The sequence below is a fragment of the Primulina tabacum genome, chromosome 11 (genome assembly GCF_025594145.1).
Source record: "Primulina tabacum isolate GXHZ01 chromosome 11, ASM2559414v2, whole genome shotgun sequence".
Lineage (NCBI taxonomy): Eukaryota > Viridiplantae > Streptophyta > Magnoliopsida > Lamiales > Gesneriaceae > Primulina > Primulina tabacum.
This window is the reverse complement of record NC_134560.1, coordinates 27,456,836-27,473,762: the sequence shown is the minus strand read 5'-3', so window position 1 is coordinate 27,473,762 and position 16,927 is coordinate 27,456,836. Positions and strand designations below refer to the sequence as shown.

The 16,927-nt window shown below is 36.5% G+C and overlaps 3 protein-coding genes across 6 annotated transcripts; 2 read left to right on the top strand and 1 right to left on the bottom strand.

Moving 5' to 3' along the window:
• Positions 1 to 375: 375 nt before the first annotated feature.
• On the top strand, positions 376 to 3,924 carry LOC142519718 (uncharacterized). The gene is made up of 5 exons (XM_075622745.1): positions 376 to 812; positions 907 to 991; positions 1,149 to 1,293; positions 1,820 to 1,995; positions 3,598 to 3,924. Exons 1-5 carry the CDS (start codon positions 376 to 378, stop codon positions 3,922 to 3,924), a joined length of 1,170 nt encoding a protein of 389 aa, XP_075478860.1.
• Positions 3,925 to 5,856: 1,932 nt separating this feature from the next.
• Positions 5,857 to 7,504, top strand: LOC142518768 (F-box protein CPR1-like). Its single transcript, XM_075621581.1, has one exon. It carries the CDS (start codon positions 5,932 to 5,934, stop codon positions 7,075 to 7,077), a length of 1,146 nt encoding a protein of 381 aa, XP_075477696.1. The 5' UTR covers positions 5,857 to 5,931; the 3' UTR covers positions 7,078 to 7,504.
• Positions 7,505 to 8,320: 816 nt separating this feature from the next.
• LOC142517660 (protein LAZ1) lies at positions 8,321 to 15,084 on the bottom strand. 4 transcript variants are annotated; one of them, XM_075620022.1, is made up of 9 exons: positions 14,714 to 15,079; positions 14,577 to 14,633; positions 14,076 to 14,107; positions 12,851 to 12,959; positions 12,459 to 12,646; positions 12,265 to 12,353; positions 11,504 to 11,765; positions 10,559 to 10,810; positions 8,321 to 9,085 (listed from the first exon to the last, which is right to left on the bottom strand). In XM_075620022.1, exons 1-9 carry the CDS (start codon positions 14,808 to 14,810, stop codon positions 8,732 to 8,734), a joined length of 1,440 nt encoding a protein of 479 aa, XP_075476137.1. In that variant the 5' UTR covers positions 14,811 to 15,079; the 3' UTR covers positions 8,321 to 8,731. The 4 variants fall into 4 exon arrangements, 2 of the variants coding, with proteins under 2 accessions (XP_075476137.1, XP_075476136.1); XM_075620021.1 differs by lacking the exon at positions 14,076 to 14,107 and having other exon boundaries at positions 14,714 to 15,078; XR_012813354.1 differs by lacking the exon at positions 14,076 to 14,107 and having other exon boundaries at positions 8,844 to 9,085; positions 10,559 to 10,833; positions 14,714 to 15,084.
• Between the last annotated feature and the right edge of the window lie 1,843 nt (positions 15,085 to 16,927).

The following is a 16,927-nucleotide window of genomic DNA, read 5'->3' as shown; positions in this document are numbered from 1 at the left end:
GAGTTATTATTTAATCATTCTAGTAGTCAGTAATAATTCAAATCATCTTTCTTAAAAGTTTAATAATAGGAAATAATAATTGTGAAATACAATCTCTGGAAGAATGATACTCGTACTCGTGTACACTATATTATTACTTGACATCGTGCACTTGCGATTATATCGAGCTTAAATTTTATTGACTTTTTACAGAGGATTTCATAGTGTAAGTTTTGCTCGATCAAGTTTTGGCACCATTGCCGGGGACTGTTAAGTTACAATTTTTTTTCTCATTTATTTACTTTATCATTCTTTATTTTAATTTATTTGAATTGACATCTCCAATTTCTTTGAAGATATCCCTTTCGGTGAATACCAAAGGGAATAGCTCGACTGATGGAGCAAGCCCAGCAAGCTCCTAGGCCTCAGCAAGACATTTATGAGCAGTTCAGGAGGCTGAATCCGAAGGAGTTCAGTGGCACTAAAGACCTGTTTATGGCTAAGGGTTGGATCAGGTTCCTGGAGTTACACTTTCGATATCTTGACATGAGGGATGCTGACAGGGTTAGATGTGCCACTTACATGCTGCGGGATGATGCGTCTTTGTTGCGAGAAGGAGCAGCACATGGGGTTAATCTAGCTACTCTCATGTGGGATCAGTTTAAAGACCTATTCTATGGCAACTATTCCTCTGCATACGTCAGGGGGCGTCTGACTACGGAGTTCATAAGTCTCCGACAGGGGGACTCGACAGTTGCAGTGTTCATCCGGAAGTTTGACAGGGGCTGTCACTTTGTGCCCATTATTGTTAGGGACGCTGCAGAAAATATGAGGCACTTGATGGATGGCCCCAAACCTACCATTCGTTGTGATGTTATACTGATGAGGCCGACTAATTATGACGTTGCCACTGATTGTGCCTTTTAGGCGGATCGGGTTTGAGAGATATAGATGTAGAGATGCAGAGGAAAAGGCACCAGGCTCATCAGAGTTTACAACCCCACAAAAAGCAGTTCATAGGGCCTTATAGGATTTAGGGGCAGCAGAAGCCCCAAGGTCAGTTTCAAAAGCCGGAGCAGCAGAAGCCCACTCAGAACACAGGTGCCCCAAATCAGTATAAAAGACAAACATGAAAACAGTCCAACCGTTTCCATTATGATAAATGCTAGTGGGGAACATTCAAATGCTTCATCTGCAAAGAAGAGTGTCACAAGGCTGCTGATTGCCCAAGGATCAAAAGAGCCACTACCGGCAGGGCTTATTTTATACATGCTAAGGAAGTAGAAGCGGAGCCGGACACGACATTGATTACTGGTAACCTATTTGTTTAACATTTTTACATTGTTTGATTCACATGAAATGTTAAATTGATCAATAGATTTGTTTTTGGAATCAAGAACTTAGAAGGAAATTAGATTGCATGCTCTAATTAGGTGGATTTAAAGGATAACAGTGAATTTTCAAAAAATTAGACTTGATATGTCAACTTTATTTTGTAAAAGAGTTGAATTGTAGTAATTTAAGAATTATTGAGGGTGGAATTGCATAAGCTGAAAAATTGAGGGACTAGAATGCAATAATCGATAATGCAGAGACTAAATTGCAAATTTGAAAATTTCATGTCCTGTAGGACAAAAAAAGAAAATTTATTAGGGCTTGTTTGATATTGCTCGAAACTTTTAAGGGGAAATTTGCAATTAATTCGAGAAATTCAAGGACCGAAATGCAATTATGCAAAATTATGAGGTTCATTCTGTGTAATTCGAAACTTTTAAGCATTTATCGGAGTAATTTTCGGGACTTATGGGTTATTACTGTTAGAATTTTTTGAATTTATTAGGCTTGAACGGTTTTGATGGTATTTCTGATGCAGGAAAAATTTTCATTGCAGGTGTAGCTACGTATGCACTGCGAGATTCAGGAGCTACATATTTGTTTATATCCGAGACATTCGTGAGGAGACTGGAAATTATACCAGAGGACATGGATTTGGATTTAGAATTTCGATTCCATCCGGTGAGATTAGATGTTTGCTTCGAAGATAGTGAGAAGTTTGGAGCTTCAATTACATAAAAATGTTGTACAGGCAGACTTGATTGTGCTACCGATGCCTGAGTTTGAAATCATTCTTGGCATGGATGGCTAGCGTCTAATGGAGCTTCGATAGATTTACGGCAGAGGTCAGTGATTGTTTGAGCACCCAGCGGGAAGTCTTTTGTTTTTGAAGCATCAAGGAACAAGAAGATACCGCACATTATCTCCTGTATTTGTGCGAGGAAACTTTTGAAAAAAGGTTGCCAAGCATTTCCGGCAAGCATTGTGTCAGTATCTGAAGCAGTCGGTCAGAGACTAGAAGATGTCGAGGTTGTCAGATATTTTCCTAGCGTCTTTCCTGAGGACGTTTCTGGCATCATACCAGACCGAGAGGTGGATTTCTCTATCGAATTGATGTCGCGAACAGTGCCAATTTCGAATGCACCCTACTGTCTAGCACCTGTAGAGATGAAAGAATTGAAAGATTAGATTTAGGATCTACTGGACAAGGGTTTTACTCACCCAAGTTTCTCTCCATGGGGCGCACCGATACTATTTTTGAAGAAGAAAGACAGCAGTATGCGACTCTGCATCGATTATAGAGAGCTGAACAGAGTCACCGTCAAGAATAAGTATCCCCTGCCTAGAATCGAGGACTTATTTGATCAGCTGCAGTGAGTATCAGTGTTTTCAAAGATATATGTTTGTTAAAGATATCACCAGCTAAAGGTGAGAGAGGCAGATGTTCACAAGACGGCTTGCAGGACGCGTTATGGGCACTAGAGTTTATGATGATGTCTTTCGGATTGATAACGCGCCAGCGATCTTAATGGATCTCATGAACCGCGTATTTCAACCGTATTTGGATCAGTTCGTCATAGTCTTTATAGATGATATACAGATCTATTCGAAGAGCATAGAGGAGCACAGTCAGCACTTGAGAACGACACTGCAGACATTGAAAGACTGACAGTTATATGCCAAGTTCAACAAGTGTGAGTTCTGGCTCGACAGAGTGGCGTTCTTAGGCCTCATTATTTCCATGGATGGAGTTGAGGTTGATCCCAGCAAGGTTGAGGCAGTCAGAGATTGGCCAGTGCCTAAGTGTGTGATAGAGATTCGCAGAATCTTGGGTCTAGCTGGGTACTACATGAAATTTATTCAGGGTTTTATTCTATTACGGTACCCATGACCGACTTGACAAAGAAAAATGCCAAATTCATTTGGGGATCAGAGTGCCATGAGAGCTTTGATAAGCTGAAGCAAGCATTGACTTCAGCCCCAGTTCTACCGATGCCATCAAGGCAAGGATAGTATGTGCTATACACGGATGCTTCGAAGCTAGGTTTGGGCACAACTCTGATGTATCATGAGAGAGTGATAGCTTATGCGTCCAGACAGCTGAAGTTTCATGAAAAAAATTATCCGACTCATAACCTCGAGCTAGTAGCGGTAGTATTCGCTCTGAAGATTTGGAGACACTATCTGTATAGGGAGAAGTGCAAGATTTTCACAGATCATAAAATTTTGCAGTATTTCTTCACACAGAAAAGGCTGAATATGAGGCAACGAAGATGTTTATAGCTGGTTAAGGATTATGACTGCGACATTAGCTACCACCCGGGAAAGGCTAATGTAGTCGCAGATGCTTTGAGAAGGAAAAATGTAGTGATTGCTCAGTTGTCAGTCCAGAGACCACTACAGGCGGAGATTCAGAGATTTGAGCTTTCAGTGTTTGCTAGGGGAGATGCTCTCAATCTTTATACCTTGACAGTTCATTTGACACTGAGAGACAGGATTCGAGCAGGTCAGCCTTTTGATGAGCAGTTGCATAAGTGGAGATTGAGGGATGAGTCCAAGGGTCTGAGATTGTATTCTGTAGAGGATGACATAGTCCAATATCATGACTAACTGTGGATTCCTAGTGGAGATTAGAGAAGACATTAAGAAGGAAGCTCATAGTACTCCGTATTCCATTCGTCCAGGGAGTACGATGATGCATAAGGATCTGCAATACTTGTATTTGTGGTCGGGCATGAAGCGAGATATTTTGTGTTTTGTGTCTAAGTGCTTGACATGTCAGCAGGTTAAGGCAGAGCATTAGAGATCTGCAGGAAAGCTTAGACCGCTCCCTATTCCCGAGCGAAAATGCGAGAACATCACGATGGATTTTGTGACAGGGTTACCCAGGACAGTTGGAGGGTATAATGCCATCTTGTTGATAGTCGATCGACTTATTAAATCAGCACATTTTCTACCGATTAAGAAGACTTTCTCCATGACTCATTACGCAGAGCTGTACATCAGAGAGATAGTCAGATTGCATGGAATTTCTGTGTCGATTGTATCCGACAGAGACCCAAGGTTTACGTCTGCATTCTGTAAGAGTCTTCATCAGCCATTAGGTACCAAGTTGCTATTCAGTACAGCTTTTCATCCTCAGACCGACGGTCAGTCTGAGAGGGTTATTCAGATCTTGGAGGATCTACTCAGGGCTTGTGTAATCGATTTTCAGGGCAACTAGGAACTGAAGCTACTTCTTGTGGAGTTCACGTACAACAACAACTATTAGGCATCCATTGGTATGGCTACTTACGAGGTAATTTATGGGAGAAAGTGTAGATCACCGATCTATTGGGATGAGATGGATGAAAGAGTAGAATTGGAAGTATGAAACGAAATTTTGTAAGTATGATGAGAGAATCTATTCTTTCGATCTCATTTCAAAGGGAACACTAATATGACATATGACAAAAACTTGTATGAGACGGTCTCACGGGTCGTATTTTGTGAGACGTATCTCTTATTTGGGTCATCGATGAAAAAATATTACTTTTTATGCTAAGAATATTACTTTTTATTGTAAATATCGATAGGATTGACTCGTCTCACAGATAAAGATTCGTGAACCGTCTCACAAGAGACCTACTCATGACATATATACACATATTCCATTATCATCAAAAGTTATTTACTCCATCCTATATATTCTCTCAAGCTCCTTTTTCATTGCCTATTATTACACTCTAAAAGACAAAATGTGGAAGAAACGTTGGGCACGTATAGAAGCATATTTTGTTAACAAACGCGTTGAAAAAGTGGAATTAAATCGTTTGCTCCATTTTATGTGGTATTACCAACTACATAAACATACGTTGTCATAGTAATTTCAATCTAGCAGGTAAATTAAGGTCTGAACCCAGTCCAATTGTACGAAATTTACTTGCTAAACAATGAAAATTCAATCGTGTTTTCAAAAAAATAAAATGTTACAACAAGAGTTACTTTTTTAAAAAAAATTACAACATACGCGGCGGAGAGGGGGATCGAACCCGGGGAGAGAAGCCAACTAATCTGACGGGTGATACCACTAGACTACAAGGCCGATCTAACATCAAGAGATACTTTGAAAATTAGTATTTTTTATTGTTAAACTAAAGAGTAGGTTTATCGTTAGAAAATCTTGTTTTTTAATATAAACATAATATTTTTTCATAGGCAAAAACTTGTGTGAGATGGTCTCACGGTCGTATTTTGTGAGACAAATCTCTTATTTGGGTAATCCACAGAAAAATATTACTTTTTATGCTAAGAGTATTACTTTTTATTATGAATATCGGTAGGATTGACCCGTCTCACAGATAAAAATTCGTGACACCATCTCACAAGAGATGTAAATTCATGTCACATAAGTTTGATTAGTGAGGCAATAGAAGTTTTTGTCTAAATTGAATAAATCATTGGATTATTAATAATTCAGTTGGATTATTAATAATTTAGATAAAATATTAAAAACAGCTTTTTGAAGGGGAAAAAAGAAACAAATTTCCTAAGGCTAAGCTATGAAAACTACTTTCTATTTTGGTCAACAAAACGACCGCGTTCACCACTCTTCTAGTCCGTTCTGTTTCAGTCGCAATGTCCGATTACTTTCCAGCCGAGCTTCTCGTTGAAATCCTTTCGAGACTCCCCGTCAAATCGGTAATCCGCTTCGCCACAGTCTGCAAATCGTGGCACTCCCTTATCTCCAATCCCAAATTCATCTCCTCACACCTATCGAATCGCAAGAATCAGAAAACAACCCTTCTCCTCAGACGTTACGATGCCCGCGACAACGCAGAACACTATTCACTGCTTGAGCGCGGCGGCGGCGTACCCTTTTCCGTCAACTCTGCTGCCGAACTCGAGTTCCCGTTCAAATCCCAAATTGGGTACTTCAGAATTGTGGGTTCTTGTGATGGGTTGATTTGCTTGTGCGATGATTACTTTGCTAATCGTTCTCGACCCATATTTTTGTGGAACCCGTCTGTGAAGAATCATCTCGATTTGCCCAAGCCCACCATCAATCCAAGCGGAGCCCACGTTTTTGTTCTTGGCTTTGGAGCTGACGGTCAGGATTACAAGGTTGTCAGGGTGGTCTATTGTAAAAAAGATGATGATTTTTGTTACAGCGTCCCGCCGGAGGTTGAGATATTCTCGCTCAAGACTGGAAGATGGCGAAAGATGATGGGCGTGGATGTTAGGGTTCAGATAGTTGAACTTATGTGGTATCAAGTGTTTTTGAATGGGGTTGTACATTGGATTGCGTATCGATTCCTCCCTGACAATAGTAGCAGGAATTCGATTCTGACTTTCGATTTCGGGCATGAGACTTTTGGTGAAATAATGCTACCTGATGATTTGTCTCGGGTGCCCACCATGAGCATGTTTATCACAAAAATCATGGATTCAGTTGGAGTGATCAGATACGAGAGAACGGTGGGTAGTGAGTACTGTGATGTTTGGGTGATGATGGAGTATGGTATCCAAGAATCTTGGACTAAGTTGTACAGGATAGTTATGGTCGAAAGTTTGGAGAAGGTCGAAAGGTTGGAGAAAGTAGTTTCGTTTTTTGAAAATGGTGAAGCTTTAGTGGCCTCACAGGGCCATGGTTTGGTTACATATAATCCCCATACAAGGCATATCAAGGGTCTTGGTATCTTTGGCACTGCACACTCGTTTTACATCGCTAATTATGTGGAAAGCCTTCTTTTAATGAGAGGAAAATGTGGCGTTGCAGTGTAGGAGTTCTCGGAGGGGCAGAAGAACTGTTGTTGGAGGTGGCTGGTGCATCAAGTGAGAGTATTTGGATTCTGACATGGCGTTAATGGTGGTTGGTCGAAGAAAGACATGGAGTTTCTAGACACGGGCAAGCTTGTGATTTAAGTTATACAGTTTCATGTGTTCTTGGAGCAAAATGTGGTTTGGTTTGAAGTGAATGTTTGTACTTGGAAGAATAATATTGTTGTGTGTTTTTTTGCTACCTTTGTTAGATACTAACAAGGTATGACATTTTTTGTATTGAAAACTTGCTGTTTTGTGAAACTTTGTAACTTGTTGTCTGACCATGGGATGATGTATTTGCTTCAGGATGAACGAGTCAGCATACTAAATTATATGAAGACAAATGTTCGATTTATCATGTAATAAAATTCACTCGTGAATTTTATCTCTTACAGCCTTTTTCTCCTTGGAGGTATTTAGCTTAGGATTGGAAATTTGATCTTAATTCATCATGTAGCTTCTTGGACTCAAGATTGGTTCACTTTCATAAATGGCTTTCAAGGCGCAACCAATTGTTTTGGTGGACTTCACTTATTTTTTTGTGCATAAAAAAATGCATATCTCGAGTACACTTGCTTCCTTCGATTAATATTTATTCCGTATCCGAAGTCAGATTAAGTGTGTGTTGGGAACAGAAGCTTTTGGAACGCGGGCAAATTTTTTCCCAAAAAAAATGGTGGTTGTAAATGCTTTCTTTTGAAATGCACAAAGGAAGCCAAAAGCCATAAAATTTAGCTTTTGATGGTCTTCTTTAGTTTCTCGTTTAAATTCATTAAAACATAACCTTTTTTCACCAAAATACAAAGTTACATAGTTGAAGAGATGCTAAATTTCTTGTTTGGAGACACGCGAACACAAGACAATGCAGTTCTATGTTACTGTTTGCTATATGCTACACCCGGATATTCATTCCTTGTATGATGCTAAAGGATGGATGTACGTATTTTTACGATGTTTCGGAGCAATATTGGAGTGATATGTTTCTTGTTCTTTGCTGTGGGATCATTGCAAGTCTCTCCCAAATTCACAAGATTTTGTTCTATATTTTAACTTCAAAACTTTATAAGCTGCTGCAATGGCGCTCATATAGGCGTACGGTCTCAACACAAAATCTTGTGAATTTGGGAGACTCACAGGCCTACGGTCTCAACACAATTTCTTTGTTGAAGATTTGGATGGTGATTATAAATAGACCACAAATCCGAAATAACAATATAGTGAATAGATTAATCATGGAAGAATCTGTTCATACAGAATATCGAAATTACACGTAGAATCACAAAAAAGTGAACTGATATTAAACCAAAATCACTAGGTTTCATATTTTCTGAACATATATATAAATTTCCTATACAATAATTCCAATCCAGATGAATGCTTTTTCAAATCCCATCGACTCGGGGTGACAATCTATAGGCCCTTCCGTGCAGTTTTATCCATCAGCAAAGGTGGTGAAAACCGATCCCAGATATCATAATCCATTGAAGATAGTTACTTCACTGATCATAAGAAACCAGTGAAAAATTTAATCGCGAGATCTGGAAACTTTTCCCTGGTGATAATATCATCCACTAGCAGTCATTTCTCTTCCTGTTTCTGATAATAAGTTTTTGGGCTAATCTTTGATAAGCCATCTACGGCCACAAATCTGATAACCACCAAAGGTTTGATCGCTGCTACTTTCACCACCACTTTCTGCACTGGTATATCCTGATTTACGACGATGCTTCCTTCTCCTTGAATTACCACTGTCACTCATGCTTCCATTTAGGAGAGGATCATCTATTCCTCGGATCACTTTGCGTGCTGGAGATGATGTGGCTATGAAACTGTCATCCATGGTTTTCCTACCTTTGTCGTGTCTCTTAATGTTCTGAGAGATCTTATGCAACTTCTGATTGAACTTAGTGAAGCCCTTCTCCATAGGTTCCACTGCTTGATTGACTGTAAACTTGACATCGTTCATAATCTGCAAAGCCACAGCAACAAAATGCTTTGATCCAATTCTAAACATTAGTCACAAAACGAGGAAATAGCTACATCTTTAGGTCAATTATGAGAACAGAAAAGCTAAAAAGACAGATACTATCAAGTACCACACTACCTCCATATTTTGCTCAGTGTGGCAATATGAAAGTTAAGAAACCTGTTGTTTTCCTTATATTTACAATGCAGCAGACAACTATGTATATTAAACCTTATTCCAAAGAAACAACTTCAGTCAAATGAAACAGCATGCACTTTGAGAGGCAGAGTTGAATTCAAGATAAAGGTTTAATTCAACCTGGTGCCTGAAAGTTCCAATCTACATTACTATCAAACAAAAATCAGATAAAGGGGATGGAAGCTTTAATCAAATTAGATTTGGGGCTTGACTTGATTAAAAGATTAAGTTCTGAATCAAATATGCACACACCATGACAGGGCACTGACCTACAGATGCTGTCTTAAGCCCAGAATTTCATGCTTACCACGTATGAAATCCATTTCGCGGGTGCAATTTCATGCCTGGTGTGTAAATTCAGTTTCTGGTTCATGTGTAATGTTTTATGGACAGGAATATAGTTCCTGTTGTGCACGAAAGTGTGAAAGATTCTTTCAAAAAGATAAGCATGACAAACTCTAATCCTTTTCCTTTCTCTCAATTTAGAGATATTCCTGATTATAGTCAAGTAGAGTTGGGACTGCATAGATATCTCCCTGCGTAAATCTGATTAAGGTAGCTGAATATCAAAACTGGGATATCATATCATCCAACGATGCATTTGGATTCATCAATTTGATCTCCATGGGTTAACAATGCATTTCCAAATCCATCACGCTGTTCGGTGACATGAACAAAGTTCTGCATTTTACATTCTTCGTTCTTTTCAAACTCAGATATTTTTAGGAAAATTTTGAAACATTTGAAATTCTGTAAAAAGAGGTTATTTCAAATTCACTTATTCTGTTTCATTTTGAATCCAGAGTCGTATTAAAAGTGATAAATCCAAATGCAGCCTTGAGTTATTTCTTTTCCAATTGCCAATCATTGGATTTGTATTTGTAAAAGCAGCCATAGAAAATCAAGTTCTTCATAACCAAAATAGTAACCTGACCAATAAAATTTTGTTGAAATTATAAGGAACAGGAAAAAATGCAGAATAAATAACAACCAAAAGCAGCTTGAAGAAGCAGCAAGAATGAACACACCTATATCCCTGATTCCTCAATACTATCATGTAAGTCAAAATTTTCTCCTATTATTCAGAAAATGTTTATCCTCATATAAAAGCAGAAACAGTTGTATTTCGCCACTAATTTTTGTGTAAGGCATAGCATTGGCGAGAAGGATTAATATGCTGATGATGGACAATTATGCCAGTAGAGTTACGATGATTATAAATATCATTGAGCGATAATATCATGAAGTAGACCCATGTTTAATGAGAGAAAGACTTACATATTCACCGCCGCCAATAAAGACATCCCTCACACTTTCTCTTATGGTCATTCCACTCCTAACATCAAAGTCAGGTTGTGGAAGGCGCAATTTTGTGGGTCGTTCACTATCCCTAACCTCATCAGGATCTAGAGGGCAATCAACAGATGCATAATCTCCGAGGACTGCAATGGTTCCAGAAAAACGATCTCCCATTAACTCATAAGGCTTTGCAGGGAACACATAAAGGTGAGCCACGGAAGCAATGCCCATCTGTGCTGGATGAATGCATATACCTGTTAAACTTTAATCCTTACCTTAATAACTTGGAATAAAATAAATATAAATCACGAATTCTAAATAAAAGATAGGTGATTTGCATGCTAAATTACTTGTTCGGAACTTTTTAGCCTATAATTATTTGGGTAAAATTCGAGTTTGTCACATAAATAAAAACAATGAGTAATTGGATATTTTGTTGGTTGATGGACTATCAACAAATCAGCCATCATCTTTTGGCCTATAAACACAGCTTTCTCGTTCTGTACTTCAGATCCTTAGATCTTTGTAATGCTTTTGCCTCTCTTGTCCTCACTGCTTGCTTCCCCAGTACATAAGTTGACTCTTCACTTATTTCTAGATCACTAGTTTCCTTAATGCAATTATTAACCCACACACGTTTCCTTGGATTTCAGCCTTCCTATTCCCATTTTCTTATTTGCTATTTATATCTCATGGATATGTTCCATTGCAAGAATAACACTTCACATCTTAGATGCTCCAAATTCAGTTATTCATCCTATATAATTCTAGGTGTTTCCAAAAGAACTGAACAAGCATTGGAACATTTAACATATAAGAACATATGCACTCTTCTATTTTCTAATCTCAGAAACAAAACATAGTGGTAAATAAGAACATTAGAAGAGCTGCACTAAAGAAATAAACTCAGCTTAAAACAATTACCTCAATACAAATAATAAAGTCCTGAATACTCGACTTAAACTGCAATGCTTGAGCTATTGGACTTTTGAATAAACCAATTGAATAGAGAAGAGCTATAGCAACACCTTGCCACCAAGTTAAGAACACAATTGACTTGAATGTCAAGAACTTGTACAGCGGCTTGATGTGTGCTAATTCATCCTTCGTAATAGTATAAAATTGAACTAAGCAATATAAAGCCCATGACTGACTGAAGTTTAAAATTACAGCCATGTATGGGTACCTGAAAAGAAATGAAATAACATACCATGAGAGCTATTTGATCTCCATTTTGTTTCACATGTAAACATCTCAAGCTCGAGTAAATTAGCATTTTCAGATAGATTATCACAGGAAATTATGAGGAGAAAGGACACAATAACAATAGCAAAATCAAATTACTAATGTTGCATCAATCTACCATCAATCTGTTGTATATATGCAGGCATGATATAATATCAATAAATGATGAATTTGAGGTACATTTACCCCTCTAGATGAGGGCGATTCAAAAATTAATTCAACAATAGATATTTCTGAATCTCCAGTAAGACAAGCAAGAAAGCTGTAATGCATTAAGGTATTAAACACCACACTCATTAGCACTAAGTCCAGAGTCCAGTATGTATAGCATTTCATCTCAGTTTCCACCAGTTTAGAATTCCTTATTAGGAAATTGATTGAATTAAATAAATGTTCCAATTGTGCACAAAATCCAGTCCTTAGATGCAGAACTATCTTACCCGCAGTTCAATTTGAAGTCTCCTTCACAGTATACATCAAAACCCTCGAGAATTACAGCTGAAATAGCAGTAAATGCTTTTATAATCATCTGTTACCAAAATTTAGGTGGTTCATTAATCATGGGAAGATAAAATATGGAGAAGAGCCAATAATGGAACATATTGAGATTTTCCTTTTGCAGATGAAGACGTACATATTGAACTATTCCAAACTTGATGACCTGATATACCCACTGACCAAGTTTCCAAGGCTTTAAAAAACAATTCATGGGAAAGGGATGCTTTACGATTCCTCTTTCAGAGCCATGATGATCTAGGAGGGGTGTTTTCATGCTTGTGCGCCCTTCCCTCTCCATAAATTCAATTGTCCTCTCTTCTCCACCTATTTCACCACAAGAAAATACATTGAGCTGATCTCTAAAAACAAAAGCCAATTAGGGTAGCAAAACTCCCAGACTAATAACAATTTAGGTCAGAATCTCGATCATGTGCTAAAAACAGGAAATAAATTGAAAAGCTAAGTATGAATTCATAGATTTTACATGAAAAAAATGTTAAATTTAAAAATGGATGGTAATAACAATACCTAGACAAGCAACTAGGTATCTTCCAAAGCAATACATGGCAAAGGATTCATAGCAATCTCGAAGGATCTCAATATCGACGCTAATTGCTGGGTCTACAAGTGATACAAACTGCACGAAAAACCATGTATCCGAGAAGAAAATATATCAATAAAAAGGCTCTACAGAAAAATTCTTCACAGCTATAAGTACAGGAACCATGAAATTCAAGCAGATTTCCAGGTGGAAAATGAGACAGTCTAAGTTGATGAGCCCCTTCAGAAGACCTCTAGATATGCATATTAAGAAACAACATAGAAAAACTAATCTTGAAAAATGTAAAAATAACAGAAACCATGGAACTCAAGAAGATTTTCAAGTGGAAGAGATAAAATTGTGTGTGCAGAAAGAGTTCACAGAGACCCTTCAACTGACAACTAGGAACCACATCGAATTAAAAGAGTAAAATAATTTCTCAGAAATTGAATGTTAGAATCACCTACAGGAAAAAAAGAATCCAAATTTGTGATTCCGAGCTCAAAGGATCACAAGAAAGTCTTTATTTCCAAAAAATATAGTGAATAAGATCAGCATAAGAGGAAAAAAATAGCACAACAAGAAATAGAAGACAAATAAAGGAATAATAAAGCGGAGAAGTGCATGTGAATCACAAAAATTGAACTTTAATTCTAGCGTAAAAAAGTATACAGTTGTAGATGTCAGAACAAAAACTGTGATCATGCCAAGCCAAATATGACAAAATCTTAATGTAATGATTTTATTTGAAGGACATAAAGATTCAAACGTTCCAGAATGACTACAAATCAACTTTGATTGGTTAAAAAGCATATCATGAAGTAGCTACATGATTTTTACTTTTATCAGATAAATGACTAGCTATAATGTGAGTAAACAACCGTTAATTTTCCAAGGCTACAAACAACATGTCGATTAGCTACTATGATGTAAAACATGGCATATTCTTCAAGTCTGTTGAACGTTTCTCAGATTCAAAACATGATAACATATATGAAAAACATTAACTGTCATCCATCAAACAAAGTTCAAATAATGCAAGACTTTAAAATAAAGGATATAGACCAATTCAAAATCAAAAGAAGAAAAAGCTTTGATTTCTACATTATTATACATAAAACAATAACCAAAGGACATGATTCTTTGTTACAGCAGCTCCTTTCGTTCTATGCCTGTCATAAAACTTGCAAACAAAAACATAATACATTATACCTTGTTACAGCAGCTCCTTTCATTCTCAGCCACTGCCATGACACATTTGACCAAAACCTTTTAAAGGTGAATATTACATCTACAGCGAAATCATGCTCATACAACTATTCAATATGTGATATATCCTTCCATTGTTCTTAAGACAATTCAAATTAAACTATCAGCAAAATTAGATGTGCCGGGACCAAGAACACCAAGCTGGCAAATCCCAGAATGAGGGATGGATTATATCAAGATTCAAGTGCGGAAAACAAAAGCAAAACAAACACACTCATGAATAGAGGAGTACAATCAAGGTACTAAACCACGCATTCAATTTTTTTGTTTTTGTGGCGAGTTTCATAAGTTAATTTTTTCAATTCTTTTCATATTTTTATGCATATGATCCCTCTGTTAATTTTTTCAATTCTTTTCATATTTTTATTCATATTTTTACTTCAAATAAAATTAAAGTAAATACAAAAACACAGTAGTTTAACACCCATAGAAGGGAAAACGTACTGATTCCACAGCATAACAGGGCACCATCAATATCACTCCAATCAAAAACTTTTGTTCCTGGAAAACAAAAATAGCTCAACACCCAATACAAAAACATCCATATTCACATATACAGGTATAATTATGAAGGGGAATACCTCGGGATTCTTGTAGGCAGATAAATGTTCGAAGATGAGATAAACGGAAAGGGTCAGAGTCAGGACGGCAGAAACTCCAGCGATCAGAGCGGCCCATGTGGGTGTGGAATACGCGCCGCCGACGATTATGACGGCCCTATTCAAACAATAATAACCTTGATTTACTATGTTCTGCAGCATCAATTCAGTTTAGCTTCCAATCACAAATCGAGCGTTTGATTTTTCCTCTCCTCCTGATCGAAGATAATATAATTTCTGGCAAAAAATTTCGATTTTTCTGATTTCGATTATTGAAGAGAAAGGGTTTGAATTTGGACAGAGACTATAGTCTATATGATTGGTAGGAGACTCTCCAGAGGAGCCGACATGATTATTAAGTCATGTATTGTGGGCTTTTTTTAAAAAATATTATAAATAAAAAAATTAATTATAAAAATGTTGCAAAATTAAACAATATACAAAACTAATGCAATCCGCGTGCCACTGCACCGGATTCTCAGTTAAAATTAAAAAAAATTAAAAAAAAAATTAACGAAAGAGGCCACGGATTATTGAATCTGTGACCTTGCCACGGATTCAGAATCCGTGACAGTCTACCACGGATTCAATATCTGTGACCTCCCCTCTCTGTGTTCTTTCCGCTTATTTAAATGTGGTGCGTCCTCTTCATTTTCTCACCGAAGTCGAGCAAAAGTCTTAGGAGCAAATTTCTTTCTTTCGATCACCGAGCATCGAACACTCTTTATAGCATAGCGTAAGTTTTCAACGTTTTTCAAAATATTAAGTGGTAAGGATAATTTTTTTATTTATTATATTTATTATTGTTCGTTCATTATACCAGTTTTAAGTAGTAACAATAGTTATAATATTAATTGTATTATTAGAATTATATTACTGTTATTTAGATTTTTTGGAATAATAATAACTATAGTTAATTTAATTAAAATAATTATATTTACGAGATATAATATTATGTCTACAATAATTACAATAATTATATTTAATTTACGTGATATACTATTATATCTACAATAATTATTATATAACCTCCATGTGTGCGAAAGCCACTAAGGAAAAGTTTGGTGTAACAACGCCAAGTATCATATTCCTCATCTTGATCCCAAGCCCCAGATGGTATCAGAGCCATGGAAATAGTCTGGATAATAATTTAGCACTTTTTATTCAGAGGAATATTTTCGGTTTTAGAGAAACTGTTCAAAACAGTTTAAATGAAGAATATGATTTACCTGATAATTTAGATTTATTGAATAAATGGACTATTCCTAAGATAGATTCTAAAATGATCTATAAGTTAGGAACCTTTGAAAAAATTGGTTTTAAACAAGTAGTTAAAACTACAGAATCATCAGTACCTCTTCATGATAATGAAATGGTTATTAAATTGTTAAATAATAAAGATATTTTGCCTTATAGGAAAAATTACAGATTCATGCATATAGGTTTAATTCAAATAGCTTTTAGACCTTTAACATTAGAAGGACTACCAGAAAGCTTCATAGCAGCTTTAAGAGATGGTAGAAATTTGAATTGGAAACAATCCCTTATGGGAATAATTCAATCTAGTCTGGCACATGGTCCAGTATATTTTGATGTTTATCCGAATGTATCTTTATCTTTGTCTGATATTAATATATTAGATTCTTTAACATTAAATGTTAAAACTCATGGATATAATTATACTCCCGGTACAGAAGTTATATGTATTTGTTATCGTATTTATTATAAGCCATTATTTACACTAAATCCTATGTGTAAAAGAATAGATAAAAAATTAAATGAAACTATTCTTATAGAAACTAATTTTAATAGATCTAATATTACAACCCGTAGATCTATAAAATGGGAAGAAATTGAATTTCCAGAAAACTGGATAATTGAACAAGCTGTTCCTAGAAATCCTATAATAAATAGGGATTTACAACAAGTTATTCAGAATAATGAAGGATATGTTCAAATACAGTTTAATAATGAACAAAGAAGATTACTGCCATCTTCTATCTATACTAGATCAAGATCTAGTCATTCTTTTATTTCGCCTTTAGATTATTTGGTGGATATTCCTCAAACTTCTAGAGCTTCTACTTCTCAGATAAGAGAAGATGTTGAGTCTCATGTACAAAATACAATAGATGACTTAATCATTAATCAAAATAATATTGTTCATAAAAGTAACTTTCAAAAAGTTAGAGAAAC